At 44.7% G+C, this 23,297-nt stretch overlaps 1 protein-coding gene across 1 annotated transcript; it reads left to right on the forward strand.

The window, feature by feature from the left end:
- Positions 1–1,611: 1,611 nt before the first annotated feature.
- LOC113430404 (M-phase inducer phosphatase 1-like) lies at positions 1,612–23,066 on the forward strand. Its single transcript, XM_087946207.1, is given in 16 exon segments — positions 1,612–1,932; positions 2,812–2,894; positions 3,999–4,050; positions 4,907–4,943; positions 6,606–6,707; positions 9,028–9,147; positions 11,175–11,309; positions 12,338–12,415; positions 13,875–14,030; positions 14,694–14,774; positions 18,094–18,156; positions 19,333–19,411; positions 19,414–19,430; positions 20,486–20,616; positions 21,587–21,698; positions 22,781–23,066. Coding segments are annotated over 16 exon segments (1,488 nt in total). The 5' UTR covers positions 1,612–1,831; the 3' UTR covers positions 22,922–23,066.
- The last annotated feature ends 231 nt before the right edge of the window (positions 23,067–23,297 follow it).

Below are 23,297 nucleotides of genomic sequence, written 5' to 3' on the forward strand. Positions count from 1 at the left end.
GCACACACACACACACATACAAAGAACTATGGCCCGAAAGGTCATAAAATGAGGCACAACTTATTCAATGAATGTCTCGCTTATCCACGGATATTTTGGGGCTCCTTTCAGGTCGTAAGTTGAGGACCTCCTGTATTCTTGATTGGTGATTGGCCAAGTGTGATTGGATGCACAAGGAATTTATTTGCCATGGGCAAATAGGCGGCAATATAAATTGGATAAATGAAATAACAAATAAATTTAAACAGACAGGAAATATGAACACCGGTTACCAGAGTTTGAAGCACTTTAAAACGTACCAATTAAAACAATACCAATTAAAAATTTTATTGTTCATTTTTTAAAAGTTTGATTTTTTTTCAAAAAAAAATGGAAAGAATTTCAAAATAGAAATGTTCAATTGTTTCCCGCCAAAAAATCCAAGTTCAAAATTTCAGAAGGTTCAAATGAAGCCCCCCCACCCATATCTCCCAGAGACCCTTCTACGCTGATTGGCCTGGCCAGGATCCTTGACTTGCAATGATTCATTTAGTGACCGTACCATGGACCATAGTTCACACTTAACGACCATTGGACTATCCCCGCCCCGTGGTCACGTGACCCAATCCAGACGCTTTGGCAACTAGCTTGTATTTTTTGTGACCTTCTGGATCAAATGAGTCTGGGGAAGCCAGATTTGCTTAATGAGTGTGTTATAGGTAGTCCTCGATGTAGCGGCAGCCTGCTTATGACCATTCCAAGTTGTAACAGACACCGGAAGGTAACTTAAGACCATTCACACTTAACGACCAACCCTGCGATCATGAGATCAAAATTCAGACAGTTGGCCAAGTGACTCGTATTTACAATGGTCCCAGATCCCTTTTGAGATCTTCTGATGAGCAAAGTCAATGAGTGAGCCAGATTCACTTAACGACCATTTGATTAACAACAGTAGCGATTCCCTTAATGATGGTCGTAAAATGGGGCAAACTCCCCTAAAGGATCAGAAATTGGGTGCTCCCTTGCGATCAGAAGTCGAGGACTATCTGTCTCTGTGTTTGCTTATATGAATAATAACTCAAAGCAACGTGCAAAATTTCAGGCTTATATAGATTCCTTTAATTTAAATTGTACCGGGAAGAGCAGCGTGCGCGCGCTCCTCTAATTTTACCTATCTATAATCTCGGGGTAGGGCGTGGCCTTGCATCTCACGTTGCCTGCCGCAAAGGGCTTTCCTATCTCCTCCCTCTAATCTCGTTCCCAGGATGAGCCCATCTCACTGGCTTATCTCTATATCATCGGTGGGTGTATCCCCGCCTCTCCCATTGGCTCCCCTCCACGGGCCTTCCCTAGCTCCTCCCTCTAAGCTGATTCACAAGAGGAGCCCCTCTCATTTGTCTATCTCTATAGACAACGGGGAGGCGTAGCTCCCCTTCTTCCCATTGGCTCCCCGCAACGGGACTTTCCCCTTCCTTAGCTTCTCCCTCTGGTTTTGTAAATAGGAGGCGTTCTTCTCAATTTGCCTATCCCTATTGGCTGGACAGAACACTTCTTCCTCTTTGTCCTCCTCCGCCCCCCCCATGGTCCTCCCTGGAGTTTCGTGCAAACAGGAAGAGCCCCCCCCCTCTCTCTCTCGCCTCGAGGCCTTCCCGCTGATTGGTCGGCGTCCTCGCCGAGCGTGGGAAGCGGGCCGTTTGCCCATTGGCGGGCGCCCCTTTGGCGGGAGGAGGATGTGCTCGGTTGGTGGGCGGGGCCCGGCGAGAGGCGGTAAGGAAGGGGTTGCCCGGGGGGTCTTCGTCTCATTCAAGTTTGGTTTGCTCGACGGTGGCCGGAGAGGGACGTTTACCTCATGGAGCCCGCCGCCATCCGCCATCACTCGCACCGCCGCCGTTTGCTCCTCGGGGAGGCCGAGGGTCCCCTCACCCGCCGGAAAAGCCTCGACACTGCTGGGTAAGCCGACTGAGGGGAGCCCGGCACGATTCTGAGCCCGAGGAGATCGTTGGAAGCCTTGAACCGTCTTCCATTGTGTGTGTATGTTGCGGGGGAGGTGTTCGCGTTCCCTCATCCCCAACCGCCGGCGGGACTGGCCTATGTATCTGTTGCTTCTGTATGTGTGAATGTAGGTCGAGGATATGTGTATATGCAGACTGTGTATCTGCATGTCTATATAAGTATATGTGTGCATATGTGTATATATGAGCATGTTTGTATATAGATTGTGGATGTGTGTGTGTATGTATATTTGTGTTGATGAATGTAGATTGTGGGTATGTGTATATAAATGTGTATGTGTGTTGGTTGTGGATATGTATGAATGCGTGCAGGTTGGAGATGTGTGTATATGTGCAGATTATGTATCCTGGATGTCTATATATATGAGCATTGTACATAATGTGTGTGTGCGTGTGTATTTGTATGGATGAATGTGTGTGTGGATAAATGTCTGCATAGGTTGTGGATGTGTGTATATTTGAATGTGTGTAGATTGTGGAAATGTGTGTATGTGTACATATGAGTGTATATGCATATATGCGTGTGTGTATATGTCCGAGTATATACATATTTGTGTGTATGTATATGCAGGTGTGGGTTTATATATGTGTGTATGCACACATATACGTGTGTGTGTGTGTGTATAAAAACGTTAACAAAACCTTGCCCAGTGGTTAGACCTTCTCTGCGCACAAACATGGTTGTAGCTTTTTCTGTAGGAGCATCTCCCCACCCCCAGCTCTATTTAATTCTTCTTTAATTGAATTTATTTCATTCTGATTTACTTTATTTATTACAAGGCAAAAGCTCACAGCCCCTTCTTTGCATCTTTTGCAGCTCAACCGAATCCTGTGTGCAGAGTTTGAAAGCCAAGAACGCCCCTATGAAGAGGACGTCCTCTTCAGATTCTACGGATTCAGGTTTGCGAGAGAGTTTGCCAGCCTCTGGCTGTGGATGATGGTGGTTGAAATCCCTGAGCTTCATCTTATCCTGACTGGATAGATTCTCCTGAAATGCTCCCTGGACCTTTCTGCCAACAATTGGAGCCAAGGAGCCATTTGTATTTAGGAGTTTTAACTGGTCTGACACTAGAATTATTATTTTTTGTATAAAGTTTTTTTTTTAACAAACATCAATATAATTTCATGGACAGTGTGGTGTCTGAGTGTCTTTCATTTTGATGCAAAAGCAATATTGATACGATAAGCATTACTAGATTAATCCGACTTACATGGTTTAATGTTATGCATAACTATCAGCACATAATCCTTCGTTTTTCAATTATTCAATATTTGCTACATTCTTCTAATAGTAATAGCATTATTTTTGAGGATACCTAATAACATCCTTTTTCAAACTCTGCTCTTAACCTCTAATATTCACTTTAGACGTGTTAAAATAAAATATGTATAACAACATTCCCCCTATTTCTAAATTTTTTTATCTATTCTAATTTTTAATATGGCCAATCTCATTTTGTTTTTGTTTTTAAGAAAAAAATCATTTCTATTCATTAGAATTATGAATGGAGCTCAAACCTCACCATCAAATTTGATCTTAGAATAGAATTCTTTATTGGGCAAGTGTGATTGGACCCACAAGGAATTTGTCTTTGTTGCACATGCTCTCAATGTACATAAAAAGAAAAAGTACATTCATGAAGAAGCATGTGTTCCTCAGCTAAAATGTAATGAGGAAAGTTATCTTCTTTCCTAGCGCCATATACTCAAATTGTAGCCTTTTAAGTTTTTTTTTAAAAAGGGGGCTTTCTGATTTTTCTCTGTGTTCCTGACACAGCACTAATCTGGCATACTTACCAGTTCTGTGAATTGATTCTGCTTTCCTCCAACAGTTGTAATATGCAAGAAGCATATCAAGAATGTGGTTAATTTATTCTGCATAAACAATTTATTGTGCATTTATCCTAATAAATAAAATAAAATTGATTTATTCTTTTCTCTATTTGCAATAGGCAAGCAACATAATTTTATTGATCTATTTTATTTTTTAAATCCCCTGCAAAGGCTGCTGCATGGATTCCCCTGGCCTGCTTGGCATGACCGACCTTGAAGAAAGGTAGGTGATAAAGATGCTAATGTGGCAAAGTATTAGTTTCAAAGGACCTGGGAGGTCAGCAGGAAAGAGGGAGGCTGAAGAGCCCTTTGTTAAGCAGGAAATCTGCTTACAATACAAAGCTGGGAGGCTTAAGTAGCCTAGGGCGGATAGCCAATTCTTCAGAGCGGTCCAATGAGTTTCTTTTTTAAAAGGGAATTTTCTGTTACTGATATTCCCCCCCGCCCTGCTAGGCTTTCCTCCTGCTCTTTTCCCACAATAAAGGGTATGGGGGGCGGGGTGAGAATTAACAGAATGACAGAGTTGGGAGGGACCTTGGAGGTCATCTATCCCAACTCCCTGCTCAGGCAAGAAACAGAAAAGCCAATGGAGACCTCCTCTCCGGACAGCACTGGCTCTTCAGCTTTGTAACAAAGATCAGCACCAGCCCCCTAGAGCCGGAGGGGAACTTTTTTTTTTACCTTAAGAGAGATGTGGATGGGTAGATAGATAATTCCTTGATAGATATGGAGGGAGGGATTAGATTGAAGGCTTTACGAAGTGAACTTTTTATCAGCCTGGAACAGAAAGTGCTTTGCCTGTTTATCAGGACAAATAACCGAGGGTCAGGTGAAGGTGTAATGATGTCCCCCTGCCTGGTTTGGGAGAGCTTAGCGTTGTTTGGCTGATTGGATTAAGGTAAAGGATTAAGGTAAAGGTTTCCCACATACCTGCTAGCCTTTTCCGGCTCTAGGATGGGATTGGATTAGTGCGGTGAAAGATTAAGAACTGTTAACACGCCCTCCCCCCCTTTCTTAAAAACTTTTGATGTTGGCAATGGGGCTTTTATTTCAAGGTCATGTCCTTTCTCCTTTTGCAGCTTTCGCCTGCCCATGAGAAGGATGTACTCCCTCCCGGTAAGTTTGGCTGAGGAACCACAGGTCTCTTGTGTTGGTGCTATTTCTCTCTTTTCTAAATGTGGGGTTTTCCCCCCCAAAAAATATATTTTTATTATTGACATATTAATATATTGAATACCATGTAATTGGCCATGGCATTCCAATGGTCATAAAACGAGTAAAAAGCCACAATTACATATATGCAAATGTTCACATACATAATTGTTGTACAAAAATTTCTGACCGTCATATAACATGTCAACTCCTCTTATTGTTCTAATACTTGCATTCCCCCGTCAATAATACAAACAGTGTCTCTTTCCAGGACCCCCTCAGCCGATTCTTTCGCCTTCCAACTTCTCCCTCCTGTTTCTAACCGTTGATAAAACCTATTCCATGTGAAATTGTATTCTGTATCTGCTTTATCTATTATTTTTACGTGCTAAATGTAGTTTTGAATTAACTCCAGACTTGGGTGAGATTACAGGTCTTGGAGGTAAAGGCTTAGGAAAATCCCTTTTATCTGCCTCTCAGCAGTTCTAGAATGCTTAAAATTTGAGCACCAAAGGGTTGTTGTTGAGTTTGTTTTTTTTTGCATAGTGGGGGAGGGGCAGGGAGAGTTCCTGAAATGTGGTAAATTGGTTGACAATAACAAAAGTTGGAAGGGACCTTGGAGGTCATCTAGTTTAACCCCTACTCAGGCAGGAGACCCTTCTCCGAATAACAGATGAAAGGGACCTTGCAGTTCATCTAGTCCAACCCCCTGCTCATGCAGGAGACCCTCCTCGTCCTTCTCATCACAGAAATGAAAGGGACCTTGGAGGTCATTTAGTCTCCCTGCTCAGGCAGGAAAGCATTCTCCCCTCTCCTCCTCTTCCTAATAACAGAGATGAAAGGGACTTTGGAGGTCATTTAGTCCAACCCCCTTGCTCAGGCAGGAGAGCCCGCCCCATTTCAGATATGCAATCTACTGTTTTAATTTCAAACATTTAATATCTGATCGGTCTGAAATCCCACCTCTGTCGCTTCAAGTCAGGGTTACCCACGTCCTATGAATCTCATTGCCTCATCATACACAATGCATTCAATTTAATTTTTATTTTCTCATTTGTGTGTATGTGTTTAAAAACTAAGCTTCCCCTGCATGACTCTGGGATTGCTTTTCTCCATCTTTTTTTAAAATTATTATTGTTATTCATCGCACAGTCAGCCAGATGTTCAGACTGGGGTTTGGTATTTTTGTCTCCCTATCAAGTCCTTCCCAAGGACCTGAGATAGGTAGATCTGGATGTTTGATGGTGTTACAGATATTGCCGCAGGATGGAAGCTGTTCCAAGTCGAGCTGCCTTCTGCAATTGACCGATGGCAAATTTGTCAATGCCAATGACGATGTCTAAGTGGTGCTCCAGTTATTTTGGGACTGCACCCAAGGCGCCTATGACTATTGGTAGTACCCTTGCTTGTCTTTGCCATAGTCGTTCTATTTTTATTATTGTTGTTGTGGTTAATCTTTGGTGAGATTCGCAGCCTTTGGGGCTGGTTGGTAGCTCAACAGCTCGGGTCCTAACCAAAGACCTAGGAACTGTTAAGGTAGCATTGGAGGGTATAAGTTGTTCCAAGTAGGGTGGTTTTTTTGTAGAATACATTATTATTAATTATTATTGTTGTTGTTGTTGTTAGCACGGCCTTCTGGGTTGCAGCCCCGCACTGAAGAGGAACCACTCGGCTAGCCCAGATTGGGACGTTTTCCAAGCCCTTGCACCCGAGGAAAACAAAGAGAACGTGAGTTGGGTTTTTTCAGCTATTCCTGCACAGAAAGAGACAGCCATGTATTCAGCATCAGGTGTTCTGATATAAGATTGCCTCCAAAGGTTTTTAATTCAGGGTTTGTTTGTTTTTTGTCTTGGTGGGATTTAGCCGAGATCTCTTCTGAAAACCCAACCTGGCTAGTTTTGCTTTGTTCAAATTTGGCATGTTGGACTTTATACCGTGTTTTCCCAAAAATAAGACTCTGTCTTATATATGTTTTGCCACCAAAAAAAAGGCACCAGGTTTTATTTTCGGGGGACGTCAACCACTGACTAACCTCACTTGTGTGCTTCGCCCCTGGCCTCCTTCTTCTCTATCAGAGGCCTTCAGGAACTACTACTTCTGCGGCCGGCAAGGCTTTCCTGAGCTCCAGATCTATCCAGAGCTTTGTTCTCAGCTACTGCAGAGGCCTTCAGGAAAGCCTGGCCAGCCTTGCCGGCTGCAGAAGAAATGGGCCGGCCAGGCAGGTGTTGGGGTGTGCCAGGCCTGGCTACACCTGTCCAAAGGTAAGCAGTAGGGCAGCACCTCCCCCATCCCCACCCTAGCTTAATTTTTACCCATCCACTCCGGAGTGGGCGGGATCTTAATTAGGGCTTATATTGGGCGCATGTGTGAAAATCAAGCTGGGACTTTAGTTTCAGAGAAACAGGGTAGTTCAGAAACATCTTGAGGGTAGAGTTGCAAAAGGACTTGGGAGGTCTTGTAGCCCAACCCCCTGCCCAGGCAGGAAACCCTCTACCATTTCAGACCAATGGTTGTCTACTCTCTTCCTTTAAAAAAGACCTCCAATGAGGAAGCATCCACAATTTCTGGAGCCAAGCTGTTCCGCTGGTTAATTGTTCTCACTGTCAGGAAATTTCTCTTTAGTTCCAGGCGGCTTCTCTCCATCATTAGTTTCTGTCTGTTGCTGCTTCTCCTGCCTTCAGGTGCTTTGGAGAATGGCTTGACCCCCTCTTCTTTGGGGAAGCCCTTTAAATATTGGAAGACTGCTATCCTGTCCCCCCTAAAAGTCCTCCTTTCTATTAAAGTAGACCTACCCAATTCCTGTAACCGTTCTTCGTATGCTTTAGCCTCCAGCCCCCTAATCCTCTTTTGTTGCCCTCCTCTGCGCTCTTTCCAGAGTCTCAACATCTTGGAGGTTTATGGCAAGCAAACTGGATATAATTTTCCAAGTTTGGTCTTGCCAAGATATTATAAAGCGCTCCCAACACTTCACATGATCCTGAATCCGTCCCTCTGTTAATGCAGCCTAGGATTGTGTTAGCCTTTTTTGGCTGCTGCAACACACGGTGATTGTTGCCCGGACTCCAAAATCCCTCTCCCAGTTCCTCCTTTTGAGCCAGGTGCCAGCTATCCCATCCCTGCTCATTCGTTTGTTTTTGTTTTTCTTGCCCAAATGTTAGAACCTTGTACTTATATATGTACATATATGCACCCAAACTAGACGGGGTTGTTTCCCTGTGTCATGTGGGTATATACATAATTTGGTATTGATCTAGTCATGTTTATGTAGTCTAAAATTAGACTGTATGCAACGAAATTTCATTTTTAATGTATGCCAATTACTGCACATTCAAAGGGACAATAAAGCTATTCCATTCCATTCTATATTCTATTCTATATTTACTATTCCATTTCATTAATATTCTATTCCATTAATATTCTATTAATATTCCATTCCACTCAATATTTTTTCTATTAATATTCTATTCCATATTCCATTCTGTTGTGTTCTATTCTAATTCTAATTCTGTATTTACTATTCTATTCCATTCCATTCCATTAATATTCCATTAATATTCTATTCGATTCGATTCCATATTCCATTCTATTCTATTCATTCTTTTCTGTTCTATTTTATTTAATTCTAATTTTAATTCTATATTTACTATTCTATTCCATTAGTATTCTATTCCATTCATGTATTTTTAAAATATTCTATTCTATTAATATTCCATTCTATTCCATTTACTATTCTATATTTACTATTCTATTCCATTAATATTCTGTTTTATTTATATTCTATTCCATATTCCATTCCATTCCTTATTTCCACCCACCCACCCACCCTTGACTTTCATTTTGTGAGATAGGGCCCAGTGTTCAAATCTGCCAAATGCCGGGCACTCATGAAACCATCTTCTCTCTCCTAACTTGGACTATTTTATTTTACTTCGCCATCCACACTCTGTGAAGATAAATAGAAAAATTCCTTTGTCTGTGGATCATTTAAAAAAACAAAAACATGGGTGCTTTGTTGTCGTCCCCCCACCTTTTTTTTTAACCTCCCAAGGAGCACTTTGAGTTCAAGAAACCAACCCGCCCTGCCTCTCGTGGCTCTTTGCACTTTTCTTCTCCGGACGATGAAAAAGACCCTTTGGAAGCGGAGCAGGACTTGAACACAGCACTTACGGTATTGATTGAGAGAACCTCCGGCGGGCTGTCCCAGAAAGAAAGGGACAGTGGTGGGTAGTGGAGATAGGTAACTAGGGGTTGTTCTCGACTTACAGCCATTCGTTTAGTGCCCGTTCAAAGTTACACCGGGAACGGGGGAAAAAGGGGGACTTAGGGCCCATTTTCCCACTTAATGACCTTTGTAGCAGCCCCACAACCATGGGATGCAAAATGCAATGCTTGGCAGCCGGTTCGTACACATGCGCACCTGTATACAATCTGCACACACAATTACACACACACACACACACACACACACACACTTTCATGCACCCAAATACACACATAGACTTAAACAATCTACATACACATATACATACATACACACTCATGTATACACATATCCACATATATAAACACACACACACCAGAGGTGGGTCTTCAGCAGGTTCTGACCGGTTCTGGAGAACCGGTAGCGGACATTGTGAGTAGTTTGGAGAAACGGCAAATCCCACCTCTGACTGGAGATTTTACAGTATCCTTCCCCTGCCACACCCACCAAGCCACGCCCGCAGAACCGATAGTAAAAAAAAATTGAATCCCACCACTGACACACACTTATATACAGACATCTGCACAATCTACACACACACATGAACACACACCTCCACACTCACACTGCACCTGTGTCTGGTTTGCCAATTGCACCGTGGCAGATAGGACAGCCACTCCAGAGGGTTAATGTCATTGCCCAGAAGATCATGGGTTGCCTTCTCCCCTCTTTGGAAGAGCTTTATAGCTCCCACTGCCTTAAGGAAGTTCAAAACATCCTCAAAGATCCATCTCATCCTTGGAACCCCCTTTTTTTGAACTATTACCATCTGGCAGACGGTACAGAACAATAAAAACAAGGACAAGTAGGCTGAAAAACAGCTTCTATCCCAGGGCAGGAGCTCTTTTGAATTCTGCTGTATAGTGCAATATTAATGCAATATCAGGGGTTTCCAATTCTATGTGTGGAGTGTGAGGGATGTGTGTTTGTGTTTATTTTCGTGGTCATGATGTCCACTGAAGATGGTGTTTGATTTTGTTGTACGAGGTGCAGTGACAAAGTAAACTAAATATACACGGGTGGGCTTCAAAAAACTGGTTCTCTGCTGGGTGGGCATGGCCGTGGTGGGTGTGGCCTTGTCGGCCTCCTTCACCCGGGCGGGGGGCGGGGGTTCGCTCTCCCTGGAGTCCAGAGGTTTTCCTTGAGCCTCCGGGAGGGCAAAATCGGCCTCCCCGGGCTCTGGAGGCTGGAAATGGGCCTGTTTTCCGGCATTCTGGAGCCTCTGGGTGGCCTGTTTTTCACCCTCGCTGAACCTCCGAGTGATCCCTGCACTTCCCTGGGAATGCAAACGGGCCCCGTGGGGACTCCTGGGAGGGGCGGGGCCAGCCAGGGGTGGGATTTGCTGGTTCACTGAACGGGCCATTAAATTACCTACCGTTTCACCCAAACCGGGGTGAACCAGTATCAGCCCGTCCCCTGCATATGCACAACCTACACACACAGATAGATAATCAGATACATTTCCACACACAACCACAATCGACACACACAAACACACTCATAGATATACAGACATACATACCAAAAAAAAATGTGAATTATGACCGTCTCTCACACTTATGACCATTGCAGAGTCCCCGTCATCACGGGATCAAAATTCAGACTCTCGGCCACTGACTCGTATTTATGACGGTTGCAGCCTCCCGGGGTCAGTAGATCCCCTTTTTGCGACCTTCCAATGAGCAGTGTTCCGATGGGGAAGCCCGATTGACCTTACCATCCAACCACTGCGGCGATTCACTTAACGACGGTGACAAGGAAGCTTGTAAAACAGGGCAAAAAATTTCACCGAACACCTATCTCACTTGGCAGCATCAATTTGGGGCCCAGGTTTGGTTGTACGTCTGGGACTACCTGCTTAAATTTCAATTAAATGTCTCTTTAAAAAAAACCAAAATGTGACTATTTCTCCATGAAAATATCCTTTGCTTTAGTTCTCCGGAGGTCACAATGGTGAAAACCATCCCAGAGCGGAGATCCCTGCGTTCCCATGCCGGCTGTCCCAACAAATCGCTGATACACATAACGACGACGGCTTTTTAGAGATGATGGATGGGCCTGATAGCACTGTAAGTGTGATGTTGTAGTTTAGTTCTTGGTAGAGTTTAGCTGGTTTTGATGCTGGTGTAAGTACAATACGGCTAGCTTCTCCCAAAGGACCTCGGAGGTCTTCTAGTCCATCTCCCTGGTCTTTCGTTTTATATTTCTCTCTCTGTGTGTGTGTATACGCACATATATAAAAGAAAGAGGGGGATGGACTAGAAGACCTCCAAGGTCCCTTCCATATTCTATTCTATTCCTTATCCTACTCTATATTTTATATTCTATTCACTCCTATTCATTATAGGAAGCCTTGGTGGCATAGTGGTTAGGGTGCAGTACCGCAGGCTATTTCTGCTGACTGTCGGCTGCCTGCAACTTGGCAGATCGAATCCCACCAGGCTCAAGGTTGACTCAGCCTTCCGTCCTTCCGAGGTGGGTCAAATGAGGACCCAGATTGTTGGGGGCAAGAGGCCGACTATGTAAAACCGCTTAGAGAGGGCTGTAAAAGCACCCTGTGAAGCGGTATGTAAGTCTAAGTGCTATTGATATTTTCCTTCCCTTCCCTTCCTTCCTTCCTTCCTTCCTTCCTTCCTTCCTTCCTTCCTTTCCTTCTATTCTATTCTATTCTATTCTATTCTATTCTATTCTATTCTATTCTATTCTATTCTATTCTATTCTATTCTATTCTATTCTATTCTTTACCTGGAATTCCAGAGGAAAAATTCTGGAGTCTTAAAAAAACTTTGTCATAGTTGTTGGATTCCCTTAACAAAGGTGGCAAGAAAGCTGATGAAATGGGGCATACTTGAGAACCGTCTCCCTTAGCAACCTCAATTTTGGGCTCCGTGGTCGTCGTAAACCAAGTACTACCTATATAGAACTGCAATCCTGAAGCCATTTCTGGGATTTTTTTTTTTTTTTGAACCAACCTGCAAATCTTCGCCATTCCCAGCAAGAAAAAGAAAAACCCAGGAGCTTCATAATAATAAATTTTCATCATTCCTGGTGTTTTGTCCCCCACCCCACCCACCCACCCACCCGCTTTTGTTTCCAGAATGACACCGAGATGCCGTCTGACATGTCGTGCCTTTGGACCGCTCCTCTGGTGGTCACGATGAGCGAGGACCTGCTGGTAACTTTGGAGTTTTGTAACTTGAGGGTTGGATTTGGAAGCTTGCTTTAAAGCAACCCCCCCTTTTTTTTTCTCTCCCTCCCTTCAGATTTCAGGGTATTTGTCTTAAGGCTCTGCTCATTGAGCAGGGGTTGGAGTAGATGTCCTCCAGGGTCCCTTATGATGGTGTCATTCTTGCAGGGTCTCCTGCTGTGGAGCAGGGGGTTGGACTAGATGACCTCCAAGGTCCCTTCCAACTCTGTGATTCTATGATTCTGTCGGGGGTTCTCCTGCTCGAGCTGGGGTTGGACTCCCAGGTCTCTTCCAGCTTTCTCCTTCTGCTCTGCCGGGGCAAGGAAGAGGAGGCTCTAATGCCAATAGAAGAGACATCACTACTCCAATCAGGAGCAGAATTTTGAAGGGGGACAACCCACCCCCAAGTTTTCTGTGGGGCGCAGCATGTGAGGTGTCCTTGCCCTGTTGTGTTCCTTTGCAAGGTTCAAGCTTTGTCAGCCCCTCTTTTCTCTGGACCTCCCCCTTTTTGTGTGTATGTGTGTTGATTTTATTTATTTATTAGATTTGTATTACCGCCTATTCGCCATGGTGACTCAGGGCAGGCTTACAACATAGAAAACCACAATTTAAAGCAATGAAACTCCTAAAATCAAATAAATTAATGTAGTAAAATCAGCGGCAGCAGATCACAGGAGCCATTGGATGGGCTCCAATCCCGCTCTGGGTTCCCAGGCCTTCTGACGGAACCAGGTCTCCAGGGCCTTCCGGAAGAGAATCAGGGTGGGGGCTGTCCTAACTTCTGCGGGAATGACGTTCCAGAGGCAGGGAACCACCACGGAGAAGGCCCTTCTTTGGGGTCCCACCAGGTGTATCTCCCTTGGGGGTGGGGCTCGCAACGTTCCGTGCCTCCCCCGTGGGCTGGGTAGATGTGACCGGCAAGAGACGGTCCCAGGCCACGAAGGGCTCTACACCTTGAATTGCACCCGAAGCAAATCAGCCACCAATGCAGTTCCTGCAGGAGAGGTGACGCATGTGCACACCGGTGTTGATATCCACCATCAGATCTCCCATTTAGTGTCTGTGTGTGTCTGTGTGTGTGTTTACGTATCCACAATCAAATCTCCTCTTTTGGTGATGTGTTGATATCCACCATCAGATCTCCCCTTTGGCTTTTCTGTTCTCTCTCTCTCTGTCTCTCTCTGTGTGTTTGTGTGTGTGTTTTGATATCCACAACTGAGGGTAGAGGCAAGATCCTGAGGGTTTGCCAAAGGTGGGCTTTCCTCTTCTCCCCCTCTTGAATTTTGGGCTGCTGCCTTGCCAGAGGCCTCTTTACCGATGGCCCCTGTCTTGGATAGCATCCATCATCCCTTCCAGGGCATAAATAAGCCAGCAGCATTCCTTCTGCTCACTTGTCAAGAACTACCTCCCTTCGTCCATCCCCCCGCCCGCTTTGCCTTGCACCCAGAGCCAGCAGCATAAACTGAGCGACGCAACTCGCAACCTGGCCAAGACGCTTGCTGCCCCGGCGAAAAGAATGGAGAAGCCCGTCGTCGAAGGGGGCGTCCAGGCTGTTGGCAAACGGCGGAGAAGCAGCCACCTGGGAGTTGCTGAAGAAGCCATGGTTGGTAGCCGATGATGGATGGATGGACAGCCGCTCTGGTGAAGCTGCCCCTTTCGTCGTATCTCCGAAGCCTTTGTAGGAATGTCTGTTTTTTTTGGAGGGGGCAAAGAGAGCCGCAAATATGACTAAGGGGGCTTGGGTTGGGTTAAAAGATACGAAAGACACTTGCAGAAATTGGGAGTGTCCCGTTTCTCAAAGGGAAGGACTGAGGGGGGCATGATAGTCCGAGGTCCCTTTCAAATCTGTATTTTTGCCAGGGTCTTGTAGGTCCCTAGGCAGGCAGGCAGGAAGATAGATAGGAAGATAGACACAGACAGGTAGATATTTAGATAGACATATTTAGATAGATGTCTAGATAGACAGACAGACAGATAATATAAATGCTGAATGGATGGATGGATGATAGATAGGGAGATAGATATTTAGATAGATTACATAGATTAAGGAAGGAAGGTAGGTAGGAAGAGGAGGATTTTAAAAATGTACCACAAATATTATTGACTGGCATTGATGGTTGATACGGGACGCTGCCAGCAGCCTAGGTATCAACCAGGTTATTTTTATTACTTCTTATTACTTAGTCTTTATTCTTTATTTATTATTTAGTTTATTATTTATTTTTATTTATCTTAATTATGATTCTTATTTTTACTTCTATGTCAGAGTCCCTCCTGCTCTTCCTCTTTGGAGATTGGCAACGTGTTGGATCGGGACCAGAGAGACCTGATTGGAGACTTTTCCAAGGTAATTCCTCCTTCCTCCTTTTTTTTTAAAATAAAGTTTTATTGAGTTTTAACAAAACAAATAAAACATCTTATTTGAGTACAGCATGGTTCCAGGTTATCACATTTCCATACAGACACAATTTCATATGCATATTCATCTTATGTATTCAACTTCATATCTTATTACTCTTTTTCCAACTTCTCACTATTTCTCCCTTTACTTCTCTTAATTTTCTTTTATGGTTATCTCATTTTCTTCTTATTCAATTGTATTTCTTTTACCTAAGTTTCTATCTTTTTGTTCATTATACTTATACTTTCGTCTGTCTTGTTTACAATTTCATTATGTTCTCTTCCAACATTCTTAAAAAGCAAAATTCCCTTTATAATTGCCAATCGGAGTGCAACACCTTTAAGTCTTATTGTTATTATAATATGAAATTTCATTAAACATTAAATTTGTGCATTCTAAAATTATACATTCAAATTTCTAATATCTATTTTATATCACGTTAATCTCATCATTCAGACTCTGCTCCCCTTAAAAATGTCAAAAGAAAAATTCTAAAAACAGCAAAACTATATATATATATATATATATATATATATATATATATATATATATATATATATATATATATATATATATATATATATATATATATATATGTTTTCTTAAGTTTTCGGTACTTACATGTATGGTGTTCGGCTTGGTTCGGTATTTTCCCACGTCATTGTAGTTCTTTTAAAGTTGTAGCAACGTTTCAGCAGAATCTCATCTGCCATCATCAGGCTTCTGTATTGTGTCCGTCTGTGAGTCAGACTTTTACAGTAGTTTCAGATTTGAATTTGGGGCAGCCTATTGCTGTGCCAGAATGGTTTTTCTTCATCCTGATTGGTTGGGAGTCTTGGTCTGTGTTTATTGGTCTCGGAGTTTGCTGTGTTCTGCTTGATTGGTGTCTCTAATATCTTCTGTCTGTTTTTTGGCTCTTTTTGTATCTTGATTGGCTGGCAGCATTGTGTTGCTTTAATGGAGGCCTTTAGTGCAGCTTGGCTTCGGGTAAATGGACGGCTATCATTAGTTAGGAAGCTGGGTTTCATCTGGGTGCCTGGTTGGGGTGTGTTTGAGCTGGAGGTATCAGGGGGGATCTGTTTGTGCCCAGGTGTTTGCCTGGCTTGTGGTGTGGAGATTTTTTTGTTTGTGAGTGCATATATAGTTTTTGCTATGTTTTGCAAAACTATCTTTTGTACCTTTGCAGAAGTTTTCATGACACACACACACACACACACACACACACACACACACATATGGTATTCAGCTTTGTTGGGTATTTTCCCACATCATTGTAGTTGTGCTTTTAAAGTTGTAGCAGCCAGCAGAATCTCATCTGCCAACATCATCAGGCTTCTATATTGTGTTCGTACGGAAGCCTGATGATGGCAGATGAGATTCTGCTGAAACGTTGCTACAACTTTAAAAGCACAACTACAATGATGTGGGAAAATACCCGAACAAAGCTGAATACCATACATGTAAGTACACACACACACACACACACACACACACACACACGAACAAAATAGTTATTCAAATTCATTCTAGTAATTGGTATAAATTTCCTTTTAAATCTTTCACATTTCTTTTCAATATTTTATCCATCTTCAGAAACAATTACAATGTTTCCCTCTCTTTATTATTGCATTAATTATAAATAAACATACCATTATGTAACAATACAGTTTTATCTCATGGATTATTTACTTATTTCATTTCTAACTCATTACAGTATTCTACTGTCACAAAACTATCTTTTGTACCTTTGCAGAATCATCATTTTTAACTTAATTTCGCCATTGTCTGTGTTTTCTAGCTGAGCAAATACCTTTAATCCTAGTACGTTTCTCCTTTTTCTTTATTTCCTACTTTTGTCCCTCATGAGTTCTTTCCCTTTCTATCTTCTCCCCTTTTTTCTCATCCCTTTTTTATATACTCTTCTCTCTCTAATTTTCCCTTCTGTGGTTTTCTTTTCTGCTTCTCCTTGCTGTTATACTTCCTTTTCAGACTATTTTTCTTTTTGGCTGTTCCCTTTAATCTCAAACTTTTAACTCCTTTCCCCCTTTTCCCCCTTATGACCACATTTTGCATTATTTGATCATTGAAAATGGCTTCTTCTTTGTCCTGACCTTCTTCTTGCTCTTGAAGCTTTTCCTTTTGCTTTTCATAGTTCAGGATCTCCATTTCAGGAAATTCAAATACGAAGCCAAAGGATCTTCCTCCCCTTTCTGCATCTTCTTTCTGTTTTTTAAGACTCATCTTCAATTCCTCCAGGAGTGATGGCATTTTAAGCACTTTTGAACAACCACCCGATTTACTTTAAGTAAAAACAGAAAAAGAAAAAAAAAACCAATGCCAAAAACTTTTTTTTAAATCACCAAATGATCCCAGACTGTTCCTTCTTGTTTCTTTCCTTTACTTTTCTTTTCCGTGGGTTACTGTATCTTTTAATAAGGTTTCAGTTACAATGTATCTTCGGGAGTCTTTTCAAAGTTTTGCTGTTAATCCTCTTTATATTTCCTGGTGGCACTCCATTTTTCCATTATTCCAAGTTCCACCCTTTTGCCTCCACTCTCCTCCTTTTTAGGGCTTTAAAATGACCAAAGAAAAAATCTTTATTCTCCTTTTGACACTTAAATTTCAGCTTAAAGTTGCCTATTAGTGTCAAAGTAAATTAATATAGATTTCTTTCCATATCATTTGTAATTGTCAAAATAAAGGGTTAAAAAAAAGTCTTTTTAACCTCCTTTGCCGCTTAAAAGGTCTTCTTTCAGAAGTATCCCTCTAAGTACTTTTAGATTCAGGGTACCTTGCTTAGATGTTCTCTGTTGTTTAGCCCAGTCTGTCCTGCTTTCCTCTTTGTCTTCCTCCTGCACAATCTTATCCAGTTGGGTTCTTCTTTGAGGTGGCCATTTCTGACCACCGCTGCAACCGCCTTCAGGAAAGGGAGTTTAGACCAGCCAAGGAGGAGAGATGCGGCTCCCCTCCACTCGGCTATCAATCTCCCCCCTTTTCACCACCTCTACGGGTGGCTTCAGCCCCGAATCCAAAGGATTGGGGCGCTCCAGCGGCAAGCACAGATCAAAACCGCGCATGATCGCGGATTTCGGTCTGTCGCTGAAGAAACCCAAACCGGAAGCCATAATTCCTCCTTTCTCCCAGTTTGATAACAGGCTCCTCTTCGCAGCCTGTGCCAGGCAGTGTGTGTGTTTGTGTGTGCGCATGTTTGTGTGTGTGTTGTTGTCTCCCTCCTAGCAACAATTTTTTTGTCGTGCCTCTGCAGGGTTACCTCTTCCACACCGTTGATGGCAAACATCAGGATTTGAAGTACATCGATCCAGAAATGGTACACCACCCGCAGGGATGGGATGCAAATATTTATACTACCGGTTCTGTGGTCATGGCTAGATGGGCCGTGTGACTGGGTGGGCGTGGCTTTTTTTTTTTTTTTGCTTGCTCCTGAGAGGCTTTCCTGAGGCCCAGGAGGCCAAAAACGGAGCTGGAGGGGTGGGGGGTCGCAGCAAACAGTCCCCTCCCATGTGCCCCCCTTTTGCCTCCTGGGCCTCAGGGAAGCCTCCTGGGCAAAGCTGTAAGACAGCGAGGGGCATCCTGGAACAGCTGATCGTCGGAACAGCTGATCATAAGGAGACGAGGGGGGAAAAAAGAAATACTGGTTCATCCAAACTGGTAGCTGGTTTCTTTTACTACTGGTTCGGCCGAATGGTAGCATTGTTTACTGCCAAACTGGGCCCAACCACTGGCGATCCCTCACCCCACCCTCGGGAGTCAAGGAATTCTGTTTTCCTGATGGGAACAGAAAGCTTTCCGAGACGTAAAAAAGAAGCAGATATTTAATTCCCAGCTCCGTCCGCATGGATTTGCCCTAATTGCTTTTCATTTCTTAAATCTTGCGTTTTTTCCCCCTCCATGTCTCACCTCGACCTCTGTTCATCTTTGGATTTGTATTGTTGAATTTCTGAAATTAATTTACCTGACAGCGGTGTTCCCATATTTGAGGGGCTGTCACTCAAAAGAAGAGGGTGGGGGGAGGGAAACAACCTCTCAACCAAAGTACCTTTGAAAGCCAGACGAGGAACAAAGGGGTGACCATTGATCAAGGAGAGATTTCCCCTAGAAATAAGGAGGATTTTCCTGACGGTGAGAATGATGAGCCGGTGGAACAGCTTGCCACCACATCTTCTGGGTACTCCCATCACTGGGGGGTCTCAAGAAGAGACTGGACAGCAAACCTGTTTGGAATGGTCTGCGACTCCTCCTTGAGCGGGGGTTGGACTAGATGACCTCCAAGGGTCCTTTCTGACCTGTGATTCTGTAACAATCTGCTCGAGCAGGGAGTTGGACTAGATGACCTCAGGTCCCTTCATTCTGTAAGGGTCTCCTGCTTGAGCAGAGGGTTGGACTAGAAGACCTTCAAGATCCCTTCCCACTCTTGTCGTTCTAAGTTAATTCATTTGTGAAAGTGCTCAAACTCTTCTTTTTTGTCTCCCCAACCTGCACGCAGATCGTCGCTATCCTGAACGGCAGCTTTTCCGTCTTCATCACGCAGTGCGTGATCATCGATTGCAGGTTCCCCTACGAGTACGCGGGGGTCACATCAAGGTATGCAATGGGGGTGGGGGGCGCTTCAAAATTTTAGCAACTGGTTCCCTGCTCGGTGGGCGTGGCCTAGTCGGCCTCCTGCATCACGGCGGGGTTGTTCGCCCTCCCGGGCTCCGGAGGCTTTCCTCAAGCCACTGGGAGGGTGAAAATGGGCCTGTTTCCGGCCTTCCGGAAGCTCGGTGCGGGCCCTGCCCTAGCTGGCATCCAAAACGGTCCAAAGCGTGGGGTTTTCAGGGTGGGTGGAGCCAGCCAGGGGTGGGATTCACAAAACCGGTCATTTAAATAAGGGATAAAATTTAACAACCGGTTCGCTCAAACCGGGAGGATCCACCCCACCCCCGATGGGATGTTTGGATCTGCCCATCGCAGAGAAAGACGGGCTCGGCGGTCCCAACTCGGGGACTTTGCCCGCCAAGTGAAGTCCCCGGACAGAGTTCATCCAGGACAGTCCTCAAGTTTCACGGCCCCCCTACGGAGCCCCAAATGGAAGAAGTCGCTGAGCAAGACAGGTGGAAAGGGCTCGCCTTGGGAAGAATTGTGGGACCTACATCGCTGGAGGTGGCTTTTTTTTTCCTTCTTTTTTTTGAGAAAAGGCTGGAGAGCCACTGGCCTAAAATGGTGACGGGTCTGCTGCTCAAGCAGGGGGTTGGAGTAGATGACCTCCAAGGTCCCTTCCAGCTTGATTGTGATTCTTCTGATTTGTGATTAGTGAGTTCCGTCCCATTTTACAACTTTGCATGCCGCCTTTGTTGTTGAAAACCAGACAACATCACAACTGAACATTGCTAGGGTCTTTTGCACCGAACGTTGTGTAGTTGTGGTGAAGCAAAATCAGGAGAGTCATCTCCTGATCTTCCCCTTCTATTTCTACCTCTTCCCTCCCTCCTCCTGATCGAGGTTTACTTGAGGTTTACTCATCATGCTCCTCTTCAGGGTGCTGTCAACTTTCCCATGGAGCAAGTTATGTAGTTGTGGTGAAAAAAACCCAGAAGAGTCGTCTGCTTGAGGCAACTCTCTACGTGAGGTTTACTCATCCTCCTCCTCCTCCTCTCCAGGGCGCCATCAACCTTCCCATGGAGCAAGACGTGGAAGACTTTCTGCTGAAAAAACCTCTCGTGTCCTCCGGCAATAAGCGCATCATTGTCGTCTTCCACTGCGAGTTCTCCTCTGAGCGAGCCCCCCGGATGTAAGTATCCTGTAGACCATGCTCCCCAGCCTTTGCCGACTTGCCGGGTGTGGGGCTTCGGAGGAGCCGAGGGAGAGGAGGGGTGTGTCCATCTTCACTGTCTTTTAATTCAGGCCATTCTCGCCCGTTTCCTTTCTCCTTAACTCGATTTTCCCAATCTGCCCTGATGCCATTACCCGGTATGGTGAAGAGATGTCTGCATTCCCGCCCCCGGGCCCTGTTTTTCATGTTTTGTTTCTCCCTTGTTTTTATGCAGTTGGTTAATTGGGAGATGATGGGTGCCGTGTTCATTCAGTAGATACAACAGTTTTGTTTAGTGACCAAACCCTCTTCTTCCTCTTTTTCTCCTCTTCCTCCTGGGGCCAAATTCTCATCTTCCTCGTCTTCCTTCTTGTCTCTTCCTCTTCTTCCTCCTCCCTCTTTCTCGTTGTCTTCCTCCTGTTCTTCTCTTCCTATTCCCCCCTCTTCCTCCTCCTCCTCCTCCTCCTCTAAATTCGTCCTCTTGTTCCTTCTCTTCCTCCTTCTATTCCACCACCCTCTTCCTTCTCTTCCTGAACTTTCTTCTTCACTTCCTCTCCTCCTCCTCCTCCTCTTCCACCTCATCACTTCCCCTTCTATTTCTACCTCCTCCCTCCCTCCTCCTTTTTCTCTTCCTTCCTCCTCTTCCTCTTTTTCCTTTACCTCCTCTTCCTCTTCTCATTCTCCTCTTTTCCTCTTTCTCCTCTACTTGTTCCTTTCTCTTTTCCTCTTCTGCTTCCTCTTTCTCCCCTTTTTGTTCCTCCTCCTTCCTCTACCACCTCCTCTTCCTCCTCCCCCCTCCTTCTCTTCCTGCACTTCCTTCTTCATTTCCTCTGCTTCCTCTTCTCTTCTTCCTCATCTTCCTTCTCTTCTGTACCTCCTCTACTTCTTCTACCTCCTCCCTCTCTTCTCTTTTTTCTCTTCCTCCTCTTCCTTCCTCCTCCTCTCCCAGGTGCCGATTCGTCCGAGAAAGGGACCGGCTTGGCAACCAGTATCCCAGCCTGCATTACCCAGAGCTCTACATCCTCAAAGGGGGCTACAAGGACTTCTTCCTCAAATGCAAGGTAAATGTCACACACACACACACACACACACACACCATTTGAGGGCGTTCGCACCATCCCTGATGGTGGCCATTTGAGGTTGGGGAAAACCAGTGGAAGGCAAGATGCGGCTGATACTAATTCAGAAGGACAGAAGGCAATCACTGACTTGGCAGGAAGGGACACAGGAGGTCTTCTAGTCCACCCCCTGCTCAAGCTGGAGACCCTTCTCTCCTCCTCCTCCCCCCCCCCCTAACCCTGATGATGTTCCCTAGTTGGGTCACGAGACGTCTCTGAGAAAACCACCGAGCTCAGAGAGCACCAAGGACCTCACTAGCTCAATCCTGAGTGACACATATTTCTCTTCTATCAGCTTTAACTTTTACATGGCCTCACCTCACAGCCCATGATGGTTTGTCTGTGTTTGGCATAGCGGCGAAATCTGCCATTGGGGGAGATTGCCGATGCCGGTTTAGTGTTTCTCCCAAAGCCAGTTTTGAATTCTTTCTCTTCTCTCTTTCTCTCCCTCCCTCCCTCCCTCCCTCTCTGTCTCTCTTTCTTCCTTTCTCTGTGTGTCATTCTCTCTCTCTCTCCCTTCCTCTGTGCCTCTTTCTCTCCCTCTGTCACTTCCTTTCTCCCTGTCTATCTCTCCTTCTCTCTCTCTCTTTCACTCTGTCTCTCTCTCTGTCTCTCCCTCTCTCTCTCTGTGTGTCTTTCTCCTTCTCCCTGCCTTTCTGTTTCTCTCTCTTTGTGTCTCTCTCCCTGTCTCTCCCTCCCTGTCTCTTTCTTTCTGTCTCTCCGTATCTTTCTCTTCCCTCTCTCCTTCTGTTTCTCTCTCCCTCTTTCTATTTATGTCTCTCTGTGTATCTCCCTCCCTCTCTGTCTTTCTCCCTCTCTGTCTCTCTCTCCCTCCACCCCTTCTCTCTCTCTCTCTGTCTGTCTCTCTCCCTCTCTGTGTGTCTGTCCGTCTGTCTCCCTCTATCTCTCTCTATCTCTCTCTGTCTTTCTCCCTCCCTCCCTTTTTTTTCTCTCTCCCCTTCTTTCTGTCTCTACATGTCTCTCTCTCTCTCTCCCTCTGTCTGTCTGTCTCTCTCCCCCTCCAGAGCTACTGTGAGCCCCAGAGCTACCGCCCCATGCACCACAAGGACTTCAAGGAGGACCTGCGCACCTTTCGCACCCGGAGCCGGACCTGGGCGGGCGAGAAGAGCAAACGCGAACACTACAGCCGCTTGAAGAAGCTTTGAAGGGGGCTTCAAAGTCCAAAACGGACAGAAATGTTTTTTGGGGTGGGTGGGTGGGGAATGGGCTGGGTTGGGGTGTTGGATTTGTCCTGCGCAACCCGATGGAGAACGCAGGACCATCATCGCAGTTAGGACAGGGTAGCGTTCTAGCCACAAATCCTGGATTGTTGTTTTTTTTTCCGGGTTTCTAGAGCCCGGGTGGGAAAGTAGAAAGGGTATGTCTTTAAATGAATTTTAAAATTGTGCTTTCGTGTGTGTGTGTGTGTGTGTGTGTGTGTGTGTGTGTGTGTGTGTGTGTGTGTATAGGAGAGAGCACTATATATATACATACATATACACACTACACATATGTACATATACACACACATACATGCATTTT

The sequence above is a fragment of the Notechis scutatus genome, chromosome Z, assembly GCF_049901735.1.
Source record: "Notechis scutatus isolate UNSWTSFEM ecotype Mainland chromosome Z, rNotScu1.2, whole genome shotgun sequence".
NCBI classification, from domain to species: domain Eukaryota; kingdom Metazoa; phylum Chordata; class Lepidosauria; order Squamata; family Elapidae; genus Notechis; species Notechis scutatus.